The 18970-nt window shown below is 41.7% G+C and overlaps 2 protein-coding genes and 1 pseudogene across 4 annotated transcripts; 2 read left to right on the top strand and 1 right to left on the bottom strand.

Annotated features, from left to right (window-relative positions):
• Positions 1–6153: 6153 nt before the first annotated feature.
• LOC148296465 (AP-4 complex subunit epsilon-like) lies at positions 6154–8242 on the top strand. Its single transcript, XM_088247850.1, has 6 exons — positions 6154–6420; positions 6528–6638; positions 6727–6855; positions 6963–7094; positions 7622–7678; positions 7768–8242. The coding sequence occupies exons 1-6, from the start codon at positions 6265–6267 to the stop codon at positions 7909–7911; spliced, it is 729 nt and encodes a 242-aa protein (XP_088103976.1). The 5' UTR covers positions 6154–6264; the 3' UTR covers positions 7912–8242.
• Positions 8243–8398: 156 nt separating this feature from the next.
• Positions 8399–12814, top strand: LOC148296464 (AP-4 complex subunit epsilon-like; annotated as a pseudogene). The gene is made up of 3 exons (XR_015833435.1): positions 8399–8458; positions 10469–10612; positions 11508–12814. The product of XR_015833435.1 is annotated as an AP-4 complex subunit epsilon-like (transcript).
• Positions 12815–13646: 832 nt separating this feature from the next.
• LOC110746060 (TMV resistance protein N-like) lies at positions 13647–18970 on the bottom strand. 2 transcript variants are annotated; one of them, XM_088247795.1, is made up of 6 exons: positions 18127–18966; positions 16566–17625; positions 16156–16428; positions 15050–16006; positions 14198–14967; positions 13647–13995 (listed from the first exon to the last, which is right to left on the bottom strand). In XM_088247795.1, the coding sequence occupies exons 1-6, from the start codon at positions 18738–18740 to the stop codon at positions 13989–13991; spliced, it is 3681 nt and encodes a 1226-aa protein (XP_088103921.1). In that variant the 5' UTR covers positions 18741–18966; the 3' UTR covers positions 13647–13988. The 2 variants fall into 2 exon arrangements, with proteins under 2 accessions (XP_088103921.1, XP_021801951.2); XM_021946259.2 differs by lacking the exon at positions 13647–13995 and having other exon boundaries at positions 14724–14924; positions 18127–18970.

The raw sequence follows: 18970 nt of genomic DNA, 5'->3' as shown, positions 1-18970 counted from the left end.
TTGTGAACCAGGTGACTGCCGACTTCGCAGCTAAAGACGCATCCATGACGGCATATCTTACGGCAGCACACCAACTGCTAAACAAGTTCCTGGCGTACGAGATCCGGCAGATACCAAGGAACGAGAACAGTCATGCCGACGCCCTCGCTAGACTGGCTTCGGCAATCAACGACAAAGTGGGTCGAAAGATCCCCGTCGAGATACTGGCCCTTCCGAGCACCGCCACTGCCGAGGTCTGCGCTGTAGAGTACAACGATACGTGGATGTCGCCTATTCACGCTTACCTAACGAACGGTACCCTCCCTACAGATAAGGCCAAGGCCAGACAGCTGCGCTACCGATCGACGAGGTACATTGTCATCAACGACATTCTGTACAAACGTGGCTACTCGACCCCCTACATGAAATGTATCACCGAAGAGCAGGGCGAGTATGTCCTTCGGGAGATCCACAGTGGTGTCTGCGGCGATCACTCCGGTTCTAAATCCCTGGCCCACAAAGCCTTTCGGCAGGGCTACTATTGGCCATCCATGCACAGGGATGCAATCGCAATGGTAAAGAAGTGCGACAAATGCCAGAGGTTCGGTAACATCCCGCACCTACCTGCCGAACCCCTCACGCCTATCGTAAGCCCATGGCCATTCGCCCAATGGGGACTCGATCTAATTGGACCAATGCCGCAAGGCAAAGGACAGGTCAAATACGCAATCGTGGCCGTGGACTACTTCACGAAATGGGTTGAGGCCGAAGCCTTAGCTACCATAACGGCAGCTAGAGTTGAAGAGTTTGTCTGGACCAACATCTGTTGCCGCTTCGGCATTCCCTACGCCATGATCACTGATAACGGCAGACAGTTCGACTCGGCGCTCTTCAGGCAGTTCTGCACTCGCCTCAAAATCAACCTGTTCTTCGCCTCGCCAGCTCACCCTCAATCGAACGGCCAGGTTGAGGCCGTAAATAAGATCATCAAGAAACTCTTGAAACGGCAACTCAACAGTGCCAAGGGCGCTTGGCCGGAGAAGCTTCCCGAAGCTCTGTGGGCCATACGGACATCCTACCGAACCTCCATAGGGGAAACTCCCTTCAGCCTTGCATTCGGCTCAGAAGCTGTTGTCCCAGTTGAGATCGGTGAGTCTTCTTACCGAACGGAAAGCTTCGAACCAAAGGCTAACGAGGCAGCACTCGCGTTAAGCCTGGATTTAATCGAAGAACGGCGAACGGTAGCCAACCTTCGGAATGAAGCTTACAAACAGCGCGTCTCTCGGTACTACGACTCAAGGGTCAAACCGCGTTCCTTCAGAATCGGGGACTGGGTCATGCGCAAGGTTTCGCTTGCAACCAAAAACCCAACGGAAGGAACCCTCGGACCTTCTTGGGAAGGACCTTACGAAGTCATCGGCATCCTACGTTCCGGTACTTACAGGCTCCGAGGCACAGATGGGAAAACCCTCGGTCACCCATGGAATGTGGACCATCTCAAGAGTTATTTTAAATAAAGCCCCCTAGCCAACGGCAGGGAAGAATTTGTATTTTTGCCTACGGCATATATAAATAAAATGAGATTATCCAGTCCCATATATTCGGAACGTAACATCCTAGCGGTATCCATTTTAAAAAAAAAAAATTGTTTCGGTAGGGCTCACCAAAATGAGCCACAGTAACATTGCCTACGGCAATTCAAAGTACACTACTACATGCCTACTACCGATTCCAACTTAGCTTGTCGATCTTTTCCAAGTTAATGCAGTATGTACGAGCCTACGGCAGTACAACGCCCTAGAATTGCCTACTAGAATTGCCTACGGTACTCTCATCGCGCAAGAACTACAAGGCTATACGGTATCCTAGACGTGCCCACGGCATTTCCATAGGCGAAAGGCTTTGTGGAACCTTGTTCCTACCGATGCTTTGGTTTGTATACCGAAGGTAAGGGCACTTTGGTTAAATCCAAGGCAAACCAACTCCTAAGTGGCCAACGGCCCAATCAGTAATTATCCTACAGTTATTAGCCTACGGCAGTAACAAGCATGGATAAGAATTCAAAGTGCAAATTAACAAAAACACAAGTCTGAAAAGACAAATTACTGATAAATTAAAAATGCCCTCGGCATTAGTATGTTCGGAAATTTTGCCAACGGCAATTAAAATACAAAAAATTACTATTGTAAAAATACAGCTCAAGCCTCGGCAGCACGCCCTCCCTGGTCTTCGGTAACCTCAACCGAGGCATCAACGGTCGCGTCAGGGGCATCCTCGGCATCCGGACCTTCGGCATCTTCAGGGGCATCTTCCCCCTCATATTCCTCGATCATCTCCTCTGTGATGCCTTCCGGTAGGGGAGGAGGATCGGCAGTAAAGTTCAGGTTCAGCTTCTGGCCCGGATTAAACCGCTTGAAACGGTAGATGAGGTCCGCCATTTTCGAAGCCACTTCATTGTCCACCAGAGAAGTGAACTCGGCGGATGAACGGTAGTCCCTGATCGCCCCTGTAACGGCAGCCTCAACCTCCGCCGCCTTAGTCCGCTCGGAAGCCTCCAACGCCGTCTGCACCACCAGTTTCGCCTCTTCAGCATCCTTGACCGCCCGCTCTGCGCCATCCAGAGCCTTGCGCATCTCGGCGAGCTTCGCCTCGTGCGCTTGGATCTGCCGTTCGGCAGCGTGCATGTCCTGCACGAGGTTGGCATGGTCCTGGAGTGCCTTGGCAGCGTCGGCAACCTTGGAACGGCCATCCTCGTACAGCCGTTTGGCGCGCTCGGCAGCGGTGATCGCCCTCCTCATGCACAGCCACATGTCCATCGACGCCTGAAAGGTTAAGCCACAAGTTAGTACCGAACGAAAAACAATAAACAGCGAGAACACAAGGGGAATCAGAGGTTACCGTGGCCTAGAGACGGAAGGCACGCCCCGCCTCTTCCCGAAGAGCCCTCTTCGGGAGCTCGTCGATTTCAGACAGGTCCATCTGCGAACCCAGGATCATGTGGTTCGCGAACTGAACTGTCTTGGATGGACAGGCAAGTGTCACCGCTTCGGCAGGGCCCTCCTCGTCCTCAACCGCGAAGATGGCCCTCTGGGAATCGGCAAGCCGGACCCGCTTGGGAGTCGAGGCTGCATCCAGGTCCACCGTCACGGGCCGTTTCCCGGACGCTTTGGACGAAGCGGCATCGGCACGGGCCGTTTCCTGGCTCGGAATGGGCGCCGGCTCGTTGACAGGCGCCCTTCTACCCATGGGCTCGGCATGGCGCTGCCTGTGCCGTTCGGAAGGGGGCTGCTCCTCAGAGACTGCCTCCGAGACCCTCTCCGCCGAGGCCTCAGGATGCCGTTTCTGCTTCTTCCCTTTCGAAAGCACTTGGAGGCGCCTCTTCGAGGTCTCCGACATCTTCTTGGCCTCGGCAGTCTTCCTGGCCTCTGACACTGCAGGAACGGTGGAGTTAAAAAAAAACAACAACAAAAAAAAACACACACACACAACTCAAGTGAACTTACTCTCGGCAGGGTTCACAAGACGGGCTCTGACGAGGTTCTCGGTAAATAGGAATTGTGGGTATTCCCTGTCACCGGCGGGGACTCTCAGCCGAACTCTGTCGATCTGCCGAAGCTCTGACTGTGTTGCCGATGGTTGCTTCAGTTTGCCTACAAAAATAACGAAAGAGGTTAATCCATTGAACCGAAAAAACTGATCTACCGATCGGCATGGTGGCAACCTACCGGCAATCTGAAAGGTAGTTGGGATATGGAAGCGAACGGGAACCCCAGAGAGGAGAACCCGCCGATTCCTCCAGGACTTCTGGGATGTTGGCACTGCCGTAAGAAAATGGCCCCTTTCGGAAGCCCTGAGACAGTTCGCCTGGACCCAGCCACCATGATCAGTACTCTTCGATTTGGTGATGCTGTACAGGTGGGAGAACTGTTCGTAGGAAGGCCCCTCCTCATCGGCAAGCCCGAATGCCGTTACTACCCCCATCAGAACAGCCCAGAAGTTCGGATTGAACTGCCCAGGGGCATATCCAATCTGGGCTAAGATTCGCTGAACTGGGGGCTGCAACGGTAGCCTAACGCCCTGCTGAAGGACGTCAGTGAAGAACGCAACTTCACCGTCCTGTGGATTGCTCAAAGATTCGGTAGGGCTTGGGATCCTCATCCCTACCGATTGGGGAATCTTGAACTCCTCCCTGATCCTCGCCAGCTCTCGGTAGGTCAACTTGTTGGGCGGCAGGTAGTCTACGTCAAAGAGCTGCTCTCTCGGTACACCCATCGGCACCCGAGGATTACCGCTGTTTACTATCGTCACCCTCGGCATGAAAGGTGACTCAGAAGGCTCTCCACGGCCTGAAGCGGAAGCCTCCGGAGGTTGACTGGAAGATGCCTCAGGTGTCCGAACGTTCTCTTCAGGTTCGGGATACGAGCCCAACCCAGCTTGACGACCGCTGCTATAAACGATCGCCAACGGTAGGGGCTGGCTAGTCATGAGCCCCTTACCGATCCCATGGGTAGGCGCAGGTCTGAACCTCTCGCCCACCACTTCCACCTCAGAACCGCTATCGCTATCGGTATCTTGGGGTGACTCTTCACTATCGGTAGTCTTCCCCCTATCTGGAGACTCCTCCTCAAAGGCGTTGGGCTCACTCTCGAATCCCGACTCGCTATCAGACATCTACAAAAGCAACGGAAGGAAACTAAGGGCCATGCACGGATCTATCCTACCGATGCCTACGTCTCTACCTATGGCAACTAGACTACCGAACCACATCCCACTTGCATAAAGTTCTAGTCTAGTTCAAACCATGGAAGGACGTATGCACAATGAAAAGAAGAAATGAAAATTGCAAAGTTACCGAACGGTACCTTGTGCGTTGGAAGTGAAAGGCTCAAGTCGCTTCTGGTACCGTTTGCTGTTGCCGGAAATCGCCTGTACTGCCGATTGCTCACGCCGGAAATCGCCTCTTTTACCGTTAGCTCTCGTCAGAAATCGCCTTGACAAAGCTCTCGCCTTACTCACAAATGCAAAGTGAGTTTTGCCTCAGAGACTCCCTCTATTTATAGGGCGAAAGTTGCAACGGTACTCCTCGAAATCCTAAACGACGCATTAATGGCGCTGCTCCGCGTGATAAGACACGCCATGTGTCGAGCGCTGAATGGGATCCCTGAGAGCACGCTGGGTACAGAAGACGAAGCGACATTCTGTCCCATCATTACCCCTCACTGTGCGCGAGGTCGCATGAGAAGATATCAAACTCGCCCAAGTTAACAGGGCATCGGCAAGAATCTCTCGGGACCCTTTAAACATACTATGACCTGCCGAACGGTAACCCTCGAAGTGGCGACTCTTGAGTTTCCGGGCAAGTCTTCGAAATCGATCGGCATCAGGACAAGGCCCCAGCGCGCCTCCCTGACAGACTACCGAACGGTAGATTAACCGAGTGATTACCGAAGGACATACAAGTCCCCGACCGTGAAATCTCGCTCGAGAACTTGGGGGACTCCTGTTTACACCCAAATTAAACAGCCAATAAGGACAAGACACGTGGAGGAAACTGGGCTTGTTCAGAGGCACCCTCGGCACCCTACCTACCGATCTCTCCATTAGGGCAACGCCCTCTCCTGGGACACGTGGCGCGCTCCCAAGCGACGCCCACAGTCCCACATCGAAATAATCAACAAAATGCACACCTCCCAAGAGCTATAAAAGGAGGCCAACTATCCCAAAATAGAGGTAATCAGAACTTACGGCATACAAGCCTATTGATCTGTCAGTTGAACTTTCTATTCCCGAACTTACTTAAGCATCGGAGAGCCTTCGGCCGGTACCACACCGGTGCCCTAGGTCTTACCGTGCGCTGGCTTTTATTGCAGATTGCACAGTCTACCGAAGCATCAAGTCTACCAAAGACACAAATTTACTAAGTTGACCCTCTAAGTCAAAGGACCACTTTTTGGCGTCAACATAAACTATAAGCAAATTTAACAGAAAAGTTGCCATTAGCACTAACCTTCCAAATCTGAGTATCAGGTAAAGAGCCCAAAAACCCCATAGGGACACTAATGACCTGTTGAACAAGGTCTTCACAAAGAACAACTCGCAACTTATCAATATCCCACCAACCATTTTTAGAAAAACTTGAAACAGAACATTTGCTATCATGAATGTCCCTTGAAATAATGAGCTTTGTTTGTTGTTTGTTGTAACGTAATGTAGTAACTGAATTAGTTTGATAATGCAGATTAGATTGTTGAAGATCTTGGCATTGATAAGCAATCCAGTGAGAAGATGCATATGGTAGTCGGGGATATTTTCAGGAAGTGCGATTCTACCAGTAATATAGGAAATGCTGTACTTTATGAGTGTATTTGTTGCGTTTCTGCCATATATCCAAATCCTAAGTTGTTAGAACAGGCTGCTCAAGTCATCTCAAGATTTTTGAAGGTTTGAAGTTTTTGTATTTTTCAGTGTAATTTTCTGCAAATTATGGTCTGCATGTAGATTATTTGGAGAGTTAAACACCAATTCCTTGTTGTATATTTGGTGGACAGAGTGACAGTCATAATTTGAAATATATGGGCATCGATGCCCTTGGTCGACTAATAAAGATTAGTCCAGAGATAGCAGAGCAACACCAACTAGCCGTCATTGATTGCTTAGAGGTGAAAGAATTCTGTTGGGTTTGATGGATTGGTTTCAAATCATGCTTTAAACTTTTAATTTAGATGAAGTTTGATGTGCATGATGCAGGACCCAGATGATACTCTGAAGCGAAAAACATTTGAACCAAGTAATGATAACCATTACAAAACATATATAGCTTCCAGATGTGTGGAGCTTTCAGTGCAATTTGCACCAAGTAATCAATGGTTTATCCAGGTAAGAGTAATACATGTTGCCTTTTATATTCTAGTTATCATGGGAGTATTTTGTTATTGCTTATTAAACACCTGATGTCATCCATGCCTGATATTCCTTCTCTGCAGACCATGAATAAAGTCTTTGAACATGCGGGAGATTTGGAAAATGTCAAGGTGGCACATAACTTGATGAAGTTGATTGCTGAGGGTTTTGGAGAGGATGATGATTCTGCAGATAGTCAGTTGAGATCATCTGCGGTATGTAACTTTAATTTTGCACCTTATGTTTATAACTGTTTTATTCAATGTCATTAAAAAGTTGCTATTTCAGTTATTATATGGTTAAAAATGTTATAGCATGCCCCCTAAATTTTTGTGCGATTTCAAAAGTTCCTGTTGAATTTTTAATCAATGTCTCTTTTTGGACTCCTCAAATAGTCCCATCCATTAACTTAGACCATCAACAATTGATGGTAAAATCATGGACATATCATGTTAGGAGGATGAGTTGCCACGTCAAAGAATTTGACACATAACTTACAGGTGTCACTTGTTCTAGTTAGTTATAAAATTATGTAAGTTACTCTCAAGCCATTTCATGCATATTACGTTTGAGACCTCAGAGGTGGATTTTTCCTAGGGTTTTGGTTTACCTCATTGGGAATAGAAGCATTACTTATTATCACTGGGAATAGATGCATTGCATGCTTCTGCACTATGTCTTAAACCATTTCCTTGCTTTCCCTGTTTCTGCATGTTAAAGAATTAAACTTCTTTATGTGCAGGTGGAGTCATATTTGCGTATAATTAGTGAGCCAAAGCTTCCATCTGTATTTCTTCAGGTACATTTAGTCCTCTCAGTTCTTTTCTTTATGTAGAAATTTTTGGAAGAACATTCCTATTGATATCTGAATTTTAGTTGTGATCTCAGGTCATTTGTTGGGTCTTGGGGGAATATGGAACTGCTGATGGAAAATATTCTGCTTCCTTTATCACTGGGAAGTTATGTGATGTGGCAGAGACATATTCAAATGATGAATGCGTCAAGGTATCCCTCAAACTCAGTTTCTTGTAACTAGAGGTTCATTATCTGCATTTGTAATTTTTTAGGTTTGATTTGAAGAAATTTTCCATGCTTCTTAAATTTGGTAATGAGGTCAGGGTATAATTGTATTAAACGAGATACAATTTAATTATATTTACTGTTAAAAATGCATATAAAGCTAGAATCCGAATAAAAATAATGGGAGTGCAAATCATAATGTAAAAAAAATATTTTCTTAAGAATTGGGATTAAAAGGTAATTTGAAGTACAAATTTACTTTGATTAGAATAAGCAGGGTCTCTGTGTAGTTATAGAAACATGAGAGCTTTTGGAAAGAATAAAGAAGAGAATGCAGGGCACACAATTTCGTATTTTATGAGTATTTCATAGGTTTAAAATTTTCTTCTCGCATTTTTATATTTGGTTATCTATTCATAAAAAAATGCACCATTTGTATTTGTGTGTATATTTGTATCTTACTTGTTGAAACTGAAGTGAGTCTGTTCTTCTCACAGCAATCATGAAAATATATGCCTTTGAAATTTCAGCTCAGAGAAAAGTGGATATCCTACCTGAGGTGCATATAATGAACTCTAATACAATGTTTACTTTGACAACAATATCAATTTGCATGCATTAATCGTCTGCATAGATTTGAACACCTTTCGATAGCAATCTTGCTTTTGTAGCATAATGTGGAATTTCAATTTATTTATTTTAATCTTGTGTTCATTATTTTTGGTTACCATTTTTTATTTTATTTTAGATTAAATAGGTCATATAGGATGATCCCATCTCCCTTTTCCCAAGTGATAGTTTGCTAATAGCGAGGTACAAACTAGTTTTCTCTAGCACAGTACTTGGCTATCAAGGTGCCATCTTCTAGAACTTTGCTGCTGTAGGGGTTGTTAAAGCCATGGAAGTTACTGTTTTACCCTCACTGGGCTAGGGTGATAAAAAAATTCTCCATGTTTGTTCAGTATAGTCCTAATTTTTGCATTTGTATCTGAGGTTGAATCAGTTGTTTTCCTACGAGTGGTTTTTTTCTTTTAGTCTCCTGCTAAAAATAATGCATTATGATTAGTAATTATGCTCATAATTGTAAGAGTTCTACTGGTATTTATGCCATTTTATTTTGCTTTCCTTGAGAGAAGATATGATTTGTTAACTTGCAGATCTTTGACTGAAAATTAAGTTGAAAGATTGAAAGTTCAAATCTCACCGTACAGTTTGCACACTAGATTGAACAGGCATCTCTTTATAGATTAGCATCAGTCATGACTGGAATGAATTTATTCTTCCCGAATGATGGAAATTGCATTGTATGTAAATATGCATTTAGTAGTGGGTTGAATTTCTCTAAAGAGCAGAGCTAAATCTGAATAAGATGTTCAATCAAAAGATGTAATGATTAACATGGATTTTGATAGATGAGTGGCAGTGCAGAATTCTCCTAGTAGTTTGGGAAAAAAGGACTTGTATACATTTAGAATCTGGTTTAGTAGTGGACATCTGCATTGCGGATGTCATCAAATCTACGTTCGTTTAAGCTGCTGTTCAATTCACTCAAGGTGGAATGAGCGTGTTTGCTATTTTTGCTTTTTCACCTGTTCAGAGATCAGCTTTAGGGTTTAGGGTTAAGTTTTCCTGTTTGGTGGTCCTTTTCATCCATGTCATGCTTAGGGTATTGGGTTTAGCTCTCAAGTTATCGGCTACCATTCACAATAGTTAAACCATAAACTCTAAAGCGCTAACAAGCGATTCTACACCCTAAGCAACAAATTGTTTTGAAACAAAAATTAAAGATGTGAAATGAAAACAGAAAGGAGACTTGAAAACAAAACGGACTGAGAAGCTGCTGAAGCCGCTTTCACAAAATTCAACATCAGCTCTAGCAGAATGACGTGTGCACTGTAGATCATCCGCTCTTGAATGGTTGACTATATGTATGTATGTATGCATGCATGTAGTTTCCTAATCTTTTATGTTTGAAGGCTTAGTCAGCAAGAAGTGGAAATGTTCTTTTATAATCAATGTTCTTTTTTCGTTATAATTTTTTTTTTTACCATGGGGTACTCTATTTGTTTTAAGAATTTTGATCTGATGGCTGGACCAGGAAAAGTTTTAAGATGAATTGTCAAAAGATGTTTTAGGATTGTATCGATTTTTGAATTGTTGGACATAGCTGAATGTGTATGATATAATTGACCAAGCGGAGGATAGCAGTAAGTGGTTGGTGGTGGGGCTCTTTTGAAATAGTTTCTATAAGAAAGGAACATAGTACAATTTTACTTTATACAATGGTTAATGCTAGTTAAGGGAGAAATATGATTGATAACATTCAGATATTATGTGCAGGATTTGAAATGTGTACGTAAAAATGATCAGTGGCCCTTGCCTTCAGGTCCAGAGCTCTATAGTTGCATGATGAATGTTTAATGCTTTTTTTAAGTTGAAGTTTTCTGGACACCATTATAATGTTGACATTCATCTAATCAATGATTAGCTATAATGTTGTCATTTTCATTTTGTTTTGGCCTGTCATGGAAGTTTATATCGATTGATAAAAATCTTTCTTCCCTTGCAGTGTCAATCTTTGGTGGAAGAATTGTCAGCTTCTCACTCAACAAATCTGCAGCAGCGTGCATTTGAATTGCAAGTTGTCATTAGCTTAGATGCTCCTGCAGTTGAGAGTATTATGCCGTCGGACGCAAGTTTTGAAGACATTGAGGTAATATTTAATTGCATTACTCGTACCCTTCGTTTTTTTTTTGCTTCTCCTTTAAAGTATTAAGAACTATAGTAGTTCTGCATTTCTCTTTTCCTTGTTATTTGGTGGTTGTTGGCTTACTGTCTGAACCTCCTGTTTTCTAATGGTAAAGTCTAATGGTTGTTTAACCTTGTGATTGCATTAAGTTTGGTGACCCTCTTATTGTTATATGCCAAACGATATACTGTAACTTTAATTTTCTCTGTTTTTTTTGAAGAAAATGAATCTTTTGGAAAGCATTTGTTGAGATATATCAAATAGAATCCTTGAAGAATATAAATTAGGTATAAGGAAAGGGAACTAATGTATGTCTCATTAAAAAATGTAGTTGCCTTGTAAATTGTTCTAATAGGACGTACCACTTTTCCACGTCGTGATAATGTACCTTTCTCATATGGATACAGTATCTTGATGCAACATAATTCAGTTTTTCAGAACATGATTGTGTTTGTGTTTCACAGATACGTTATTATGAATCATGGCACAACATTAAATATTTTTAAAACTGTATAGATCCAGAAGAATATTTTCCAAAATAGTTATCCTAACTGGCCGTGAATGCGGAAGGAATAGCTTTGCTTGCTTCCTTGTCAAATATGCCCTATCCGTACTACAATGGGATGAAGTTTGAGAAAAAGTAAGGGCCCATATCTGACAATTGCAAGGGCATTAGTGATATTTTTTAAATACTGAACAGTCAGCCCCTATAAATAGGGAAGCAAATCATTAAATGAGGGACTTTTTTTTGGGCCAAAAGAAAAAGGGCATTGTATATGTTGACTGAAAAATCGATTTATTTATTTATTTCTTGAATAAGATTATTTTGTGTAATATTAATATTCATCTTCTCTTGCAGATTGATAAAAGCCTTTCATTCCTCAATGGCTCTGTCCAGCAAGCCCTAGAGAAAGGTGCTCAGCCCTATATTCCTGAGAATGAGCGCTCTGGAATGTTAAATATCAGCAACTTCAGTAACCAAGATCAGCATGAAGCTTTACCCCATGGTCTTAGGTTTGAGGCATATGAGCTTCCAAAGCCAGCAGTGCCATCAAGAATTCCTCCAGCTGCAGTTGCATCCTCAACCGAGCTTGTTCCAGTTCCTGAACCATGAGATCCGCCAGCCTGCATCATTGCCACCTGTGTCAGATGCAGGATCATCGGAACTTAAGTGGTGTTCAAAGAAAATGGGGTAGGCCAACATACTCCTCTCAAGCGTTGTCGATCTCAAATTCCTCTAGTTCTAGTTCCCAGAAATCAGCGAATGGGGTCACACAAGCAGATAGCGTGAGCACTGCAAATTCAAAAGCACGTGATACTTATGAGTCAAGGAGGCCCCAGGTTGAAATTTCTCCAGAAAAGCAGAAGCTTGCCAGTTCACTGTTTAGGGGTTCATCAAAAACCGAGAGGAGGCCATTTTCTGCCAACCATAAGGTGTCTAAGGCAAATATCCTTGCTTCAGAGAAGCCCCAGGTACCAAAGGCAGCAGCTGTACACGCTGAAGTTAATCATGAACCTGCTCCAGACTTGCTCGATTTGGGTGACTCAACTAGTAGTACTGCTCCCACTGTATATCCTTTCAAGCAGTTAGAAGGGCTTCTTGATCAAACTGAAGTTGCATTAATTGCAAATCATGGTGCAGCTGGTGCTGCTAAGACACCTGATATTATGGGATTATATGCAGATACATCTCTCAGCGGGCTTAGTAGCAGTGTTGGCGACCCTTTGCCGACCAATAGGGATGAGTTTAATCTTGCATCTGAGTTATCAAATGCTACAAGAACTGCTGAAAGTGGGGTAACACAATTGAATAAGGGTCCTAACCCTCAAGATTCCTTGGAAAAGGATGCACTTGTAAGGCAGATGGGTGTGACCCCAACAAGTCAGAATCCCAACTTGTTTAAAGATTTGCTTGGCTAAAACTGTTCAGAATGGCAAACTTTCGATCATGATTGTTCGAGATTGTTTGCTTTGTATGTGAATGGTCTTTCGGTATGGCTGGCTATATGATAGGAAATACAACTCATTTCAAACAAGTTTCAAGGCCACCATGCACAGCTGTAAAGGCACCATACACCAAGAATGGTGGCAAAAATGAGGTATAGGCTTTTGTATTTGTTGGACAGTGGCTTATGTAGGAATATAACCAAGTTGGTGATGCTTGAATATGTTGGTTTGAGCCATTTCAATGCGGAGCTTTTTCTTTGCGGCAATGTGGGCGGTTTTGCAGCGCTCCACGGACACATGGTTCTGCCGTGCATATTTGTCTACATGTACACTGCTGTGTGCCTCTCTCTTGTTATAATAATGCTGTATGAAGTGAATTTTTGTTTGTGTTGTAGGGACATTTATTCCTGTTTGCCATAAGTTTTACTTGGTGTCAGTTCACATTGTAAGTTGTAGTTATCTTTTTGACTATGAGATGCCCCTTGTAATTTTTGGTGGATAAAATTGGACATTCGACATCTACAGTAGGACATTCGACATCTACAGTAGCTATCCGGTCATCCAATGAGAATTATAATGAGCTTTCGTGAACAAAGAAAGAAGTTATAATTCCTGCCGTCTTTTTCTTAGTTTCAAAAGCCAAAATTCTTTTTGGGTAATGGAGCCACTGGAGATGTTAGCTCTACCAGGGATGTTCAAACAGCAACTGGTATTCAAAGAACCAAGATCTATTCGCAAACTAGACAGGAGTTCGAAAACAACATAATATGCATGACACTATTGCTGCTCATCAAGCTTTTCATTCCATGCCCTTGCAGGATTATCAAAAAATCTTGAACTGTACCAGCAACGTGAGTTGCAGCAACTTGACATGATTTAGTCATGCTAGGATTCTTGTACCTTGCCAATACCAGCAACATTACTAGTGTAATTAGACAATCTTTCAACAAAAATATTTTGAGTGAGTTGCAGCAACTTGACATGATTTAGACATGCTAGGATTCTTGTACCTTGCCAATACCAGCAACATTACTAGTGTAATGAGACAATCTTTCAACAAAAATATTTTGGGCATATTTGGACGAAAGTTTAGAATTAATGTCTGATTTTCAACAAACCTTGATTGGAAATTATGAAAGCATAGATAAAGCATAGACAAAGCATATGTGTGGAATGAAAGCATAGATAAATCCGGCTTGCAACCAGTTTTGTTCATCTGCGGATAAATTCTGGATGCATCAATTGAGAAGAAAGGTATTGCCTTATGCAACTTAAAATGGAATCTCAGAAACTGCTGGCGCCTCAACACGCCTCTTGATTACCAGACCATTGCCTGGAAATTTGGTTCGTTTCGACAGCTGAACCTGGGGCTCACATAAATCACTTCGGAACTTCATTGCCTGAGAATTTAATATCAAACGTAGAGCGCTAAGAAAAAGGATTTAACCCAAAACAAAAAAAAACAAAAAACACCCTGAAAGCTACGAACATATACCCAAGAGATGCACAACAAAATATTGCTAAATTTGAATTGAACATAAAATGTTGATATATGACCAGAAAGTGCAAATATATCATTCAACATTTAATGGATTTACATACTTTGGCTCCTCGTTAAAATCAGTGTGCCTCCTCTTTGGGTGATTCGCCTCTCCTCTTTGAGCTTCATGATAACCAACGTCGACGACGTTAGCACGATGATCAACATCAAGTGCCATGAAATCTGATAACCGAGGCCTCTTGCCAAGACTAGTCTCTGATGCTGAAGGCAAGGAAAGCAATTCGTTGTCTTGGTGTTGATCATCATGAATATCATCGTCCACTGCCATCGCATCAGGCAACAACCACTGCCTTCGCCCAGGATCAACTGTGACATCAGCAACTTGGTGGCCTAATAGGTGGACCCCGCAGAGGATTTTAACGGGTGTGGGCATGTCATAGAACTCAAATATAATTTGACACATATTGCCCTGCTGCAACCACGTCAGTTCTTCCCCCACATGTAATGGAATAAGTTGATGAGCCTCATGAGTTCGTACGATGCTCAGATTCAATAATGTAATACACTCAAGAGCCACATGAGTTTCCTTTGGTTTCATATGTGTCAATTGGACCATTTTTCTATTGATATGAACATATGTGTCTGCCCTGCCTCTATCAACAGATAACTTTCCTTTATTAACAACACATAGAACCAATCTTAACGTCTCCCAATCTAAATTTGGAGGAATTTCAAAACAAACTTCACATCGAGCAACCCTAGAAGTGTATTCGTCTTTAACTAGTGTTGCTTCTTTACAGCAGCTGAACCACTTTGGTACTTCATCGCCTGGAAGAGTAATTTTAAATTGAGATTGCGGATGAGAAGATACCTACAATAGAATTGGTTACAACAATCATCATCTTAACCATGTAACATAGAGGGAGAGACAAGGAGAGAGAAGAGACAGAAACCTGATCCTTAGTTTGGTTGGAGGCTTCTTGCAGGTGGCGACGTTTAGAGCAGCTCTGCGACATCCGTGTGATGGCTAATTGCAGTTTGCTTTTAGTTTGTTTTCTTTGCTCGTCCTGTCTATCTGGGACTTTTTCCTTTGTTTGGTTTCGTTTTGGTGGCTGCTTTGGCTTGTTAATGAAATCCCACTTTCTGACCAAAAAAAAAAGAGAGACAGAAACTTGATCCAGAAAAACATTTTCTGTGATGTCACAGCCACGTAGTCTAACGCAATTGATCAAACTCAGATGCTTAAACTCAACCTCCGATGATAGTGGCAATTTTGGAACTTTTTCCAATGATGTGCAGTTATCCAGGAATACCCGACCTACTCTTGGTGGAAACACTTCTTGTGGAATTTCTAGAAGACTCTTGCAATCAAGCAAATAAAGCTCGTACAAGCTCACAAATTTTCTAATGCATTCTGGAAGTGTGACAAAATTGTTTCCAGATAGATTAAGTACTCGTAATGTGGACCAGCAATAAAGCAGCTGTAATTTTAGGGAAATCTCAAGCCTTGTACGATTGAAGCATCCACCAAGAATCAAATGTCTGAGCCCAGTAAGATATGCAATTGATAGAGGCAATTCTCTTATGCCACTTCCTGTCATATTCAATGCCCATAGTGATTTCATCTCGACTTCTATTTCTGGAAAACTCTCAAGCCTTTTACAACCCATTAGAAAAAGTTTTTTTAAGGATTTCAATCTAAGTCTTGTTCCAAACCTCGTAAGCTTAACGCATCCATCGAGACGTAATACAACAAGTTTATCAAGGAGTCCAACAGAATCATCAATCTCAACCAAATGTGTACAATCACTTAGAATCAAGTGCTCTATGTTTGGGATTCCGGATAAGTCTGGGATTTTTTCTAAGAATTGACAACCCCTCAAATTCAAAGATGTCAGGTTTGGCAAATGCTGTGAGACAAGAACACAAAAACAGGAAATAATTAATCACACGCTTCAAAAGACAAAAACTTAGAAAACAATTTTCGTTTTTTCCTTCTGAAATTAACAACTCTATTTGAAATTATATATAACAGATAAAAATAATTTCAAATGCATACCTTAAGTCTCTCCAATTGTCTGATATTACTGTGAGGCATATTGAACATAACAAGACGCTCTCCAAGAAAATTGGGTGGCAAAGATTGTAACTGATATCCACCACAATCAATCCATCTTAACGCGTTGGGCAGATAGTTAATGTGCCCACGTAGAGATGCATTACGGTTTATGAAAATTTGAAGATTTACCATATTACGGAAGCATTCTGGATTCAAGGTTATCTCAGTTGGTTCTGGAAGCTTCACCATGATGCCTTTAATATTTCTTGTTCCCTAAGATGGAAAAGCATTAATTAGGAAACGAAGGCATTGTACAAACCAAAATGCAAGCACATTTTGTTAAGAAAATTAAGGTAACATAAGGTATTCTTTCTTGTCAAATTGAATATAATAACATATGTGATACTTACTGTACTTTCAGTTAGAACTTGTTTGACATCCTCGTAAAACCACAATCTACTATGCTGGCCAGGATCATTGGGGGATTCTTTGCGAGCTATATCCTTGCCTAGGTTTGCTAGCAAGTCGTGCATTAAAATCCTACCCCATTCAATAGTTATCATTGCCTTGTCAACGAATTCTTCAATGAATTTTTGGGGTACTATTTGTAGCACATAGTCCTCATATTCACCCTTGAAGAAACATGCAATGTCGAGAAAATATTCTTTTGAAAGATGATGCAAGGCATCATAACTTTTTTGAAGTATTCTTTCAATATGGGTATAAGGTTCTCCTTCGTAACCATCTAATATAACTTGCCAACGTCGTATGTCTATACCACGAAGATGAGAACCTAAAATTGTTAGAGCTAGTGGAAGGCCATCAGCAAATGCTATTGCACGTTGTGCGAGTTCCAAATAATCTTCTGGAGGTTCACTTCTTCGGAATGCATGCCAACTGAAAAGCTCAAGAGCTTGGTTGTAATCTAACTTCTTCACCTCATATATCAACTCAATTTCACGATTCTCAAGCAATCTCCTATTTTTTGTAGTAATGATTACTCTACTACCCTCACCAAACCAATCATCTCCAGCCAATTTTTCCAACTGCTCCAATTGGTCCACATCGTCAAGAATTAAGAGAATCTTTTTATGCCTTAGCCGTTCTTTTATAATACCGATTCCTTCATCAACACTCTGAATTTTCCAATTTTTGCCTAGAATCTTATCGAGAAGAGTCTCCTGTAGCTGGACTAAGCTTCCTTCTGTAACATTTGGCAAGAAACAACCTCCTTGAAATTCGTGGGCAATTGCATTCCATATAGCTTTTGCAATTGTTGTCTTGCCTATTCCAGATGTCCCCCATATCCCAACCATGCGACGACCATTCCCACCAACATCTAAAAGCTTTTTCACATCTTGTACATGAGATTGAATTCCAACTGGGTGCTTGGCCACATTCCAATATGTGCATCTCAGTACTCGGCTTATGATTTCATCAACAATGTTGTTGATAAATGTAGCTTCATACCTGCCAGTTTAATCAATTTAATGAATCAGATTTAAACATCCAACCACGCAAAAGAACACAAATTTAATGAATCAGATTTATACTTATATGCCTTTTGAAGAGATTAATATATGGATTTTACACTTTCTCCTTATAGCTATCGAAAATACAAAAATACCCAAGAAAATAAATCCTCCCTACAGTTGTATATTTTTACAAAAGAATACTTTTCTTTAATGAGTAACAATTAAATGTAACCGAAGTAAAAAAAAGAAAAAGAAACTAAGTTAGCTTGAAAAATATAGGATCAAGACACTAAATTAAACATTATGCCCTACAGCTATTGAAAATACAAAAACACAAAAAAAATAATTTAAAATAAAGATCTTCTCCCTACAATTTAATATTTTTACAAAAAGATACTTTTCTTTAATAACGAGTAACAATTAAATGTGTAACAAATAGTAATGAGAAAGAAGAGAGAAAAAAAAAACTTGAAAAATGATAAAGATAGAAACATACTCTCCCTCCTTGAAATGCCATCCAGACAATTTTGCTGCTTTTTTAAGAGCTTTCCTCCATATGAGCACTTTCTCCTTGTCATTCTTGAATTTCCTTTCAATAAGGCCTCTAAATGCATCTCCAAATCTATTTTTTTGGTTTCCCACATCCGAAGGATCCACCTTGTAAAAGATGAGGAAAACTATTTGTTGGTTTGATTGTTTACATTGAAGGATCTTGACAAGTTCATCCAAGCACCACCTCGAAGATGCATAGTTTTCAGAGAATACAATGAGAGAAATTCTTGATTCTTCAATTGCTTTGACAAGGGCTGGCGATATTTCTTCTCCTCTTGTAAGCTCTCGATCAATGAAGGTGTAGATGCCCTTATCACACAAGGCCTTGTACAAATGATCTGTAAAATTGGTACGTGTATCCTCACCTCTAAAACTCAAAAACACATCATATGTCCATGATGAATCATGAGTGAAAGAAGAAGGAGAAGAAGAAGAAGAGATTGGTTGAGTGGTTGTAGGGGGTAGATCTGAAGGAAGTTGAGTTTCCACCCCAGAATCAATTGGCAATGGGGGAGTAACCCAACTCCCCATAAACCTCAATAAGAATTTGAAGAACATTGAAAAATTGAAGAAGAAGCAGAGAGAATCTTATCTGATTTTGTATTGTGATTTTCTTTCTTAATAAAACGATACAGTAAGAACTAAGCTTATATGCATGACAAATAGGGCTGAATTTTCTTTTCATACTGACACGGTCTTTAATTTACTAAACATCTATAGGTAAGGAACCTTCAAGGCAACTTCTCGTCTTTTTTTCCCAGATGTGTTTTCTTTCAATACATGATGGA

Source organism: Prunus avium, chromosome 2 (assembly GCF_965620075.1).
Source record: "Prunus avium chromosome 2, drPruAviu1.hap1.1, whole genome shotgun sequence".
NCBI lineage: Eukaryota > Viridiplantae > Streptophyta > Magnoliopsida > Rosales > Rosaceae > Prunus > Prunus avium.
The sequence above is the reverse complement of the archived record's forward strand: the minus strand, read 5'-3'. Positions and strand labels throughout refer to the sequence as shown.

What these genes read in the sequence shown, in the direction of transcription:
- LOC110746060 (XM_088247795.1), bottom strand. Translation starts at nt 18,740, where the DNA reads ATGTTCTTCAAATTCTTATTGAGGTTTATGGGGAGTTGGGTTACTCCC. An exon ending in TGGCATTTCAAGGAGGGAGA is followed by an intron (nt 17,626 to 18,126) that starts GTATGTTTCTAT and finishes TTAAACTGGCAG; the next exon opens with GTATGAAGCTACATTTATCA. An exon ending in CCAACCAAACTAAGGATCAG is followed by an intron (nt 14,968 to 15,049) that starts GTTTCTGTCTCT and finishes ATTCTATTGTAG; the next exon opens with GTATCTTCTCATCCGCAATC.
- LOC148296465 (XM_088247850.1), top strand. Translation starts at nt 6,265, where the DNA reads ATGCATATGGTAGTCGGGGATATTTTCAGGAAGTGCGATTCTACCAGT. An exon ending in CCGTCATTGATTGCTTAGAG is followed by an intron (nt 6,639 to 6,726) that starts GTGAAAGAATTC and finishes TGCATGATGCAG; the next exon opens with GACCCAGATGATACTCTGAA. An exon ending in GTAATCAATGGTTTATCCAG is followed by an intron (nt 6,856 to 6,962) that starts GTAAGAGTAATA and finishes CCTTCTCTGCAG; the next exon opens with ACCATGAATAAAGTCTTTGA.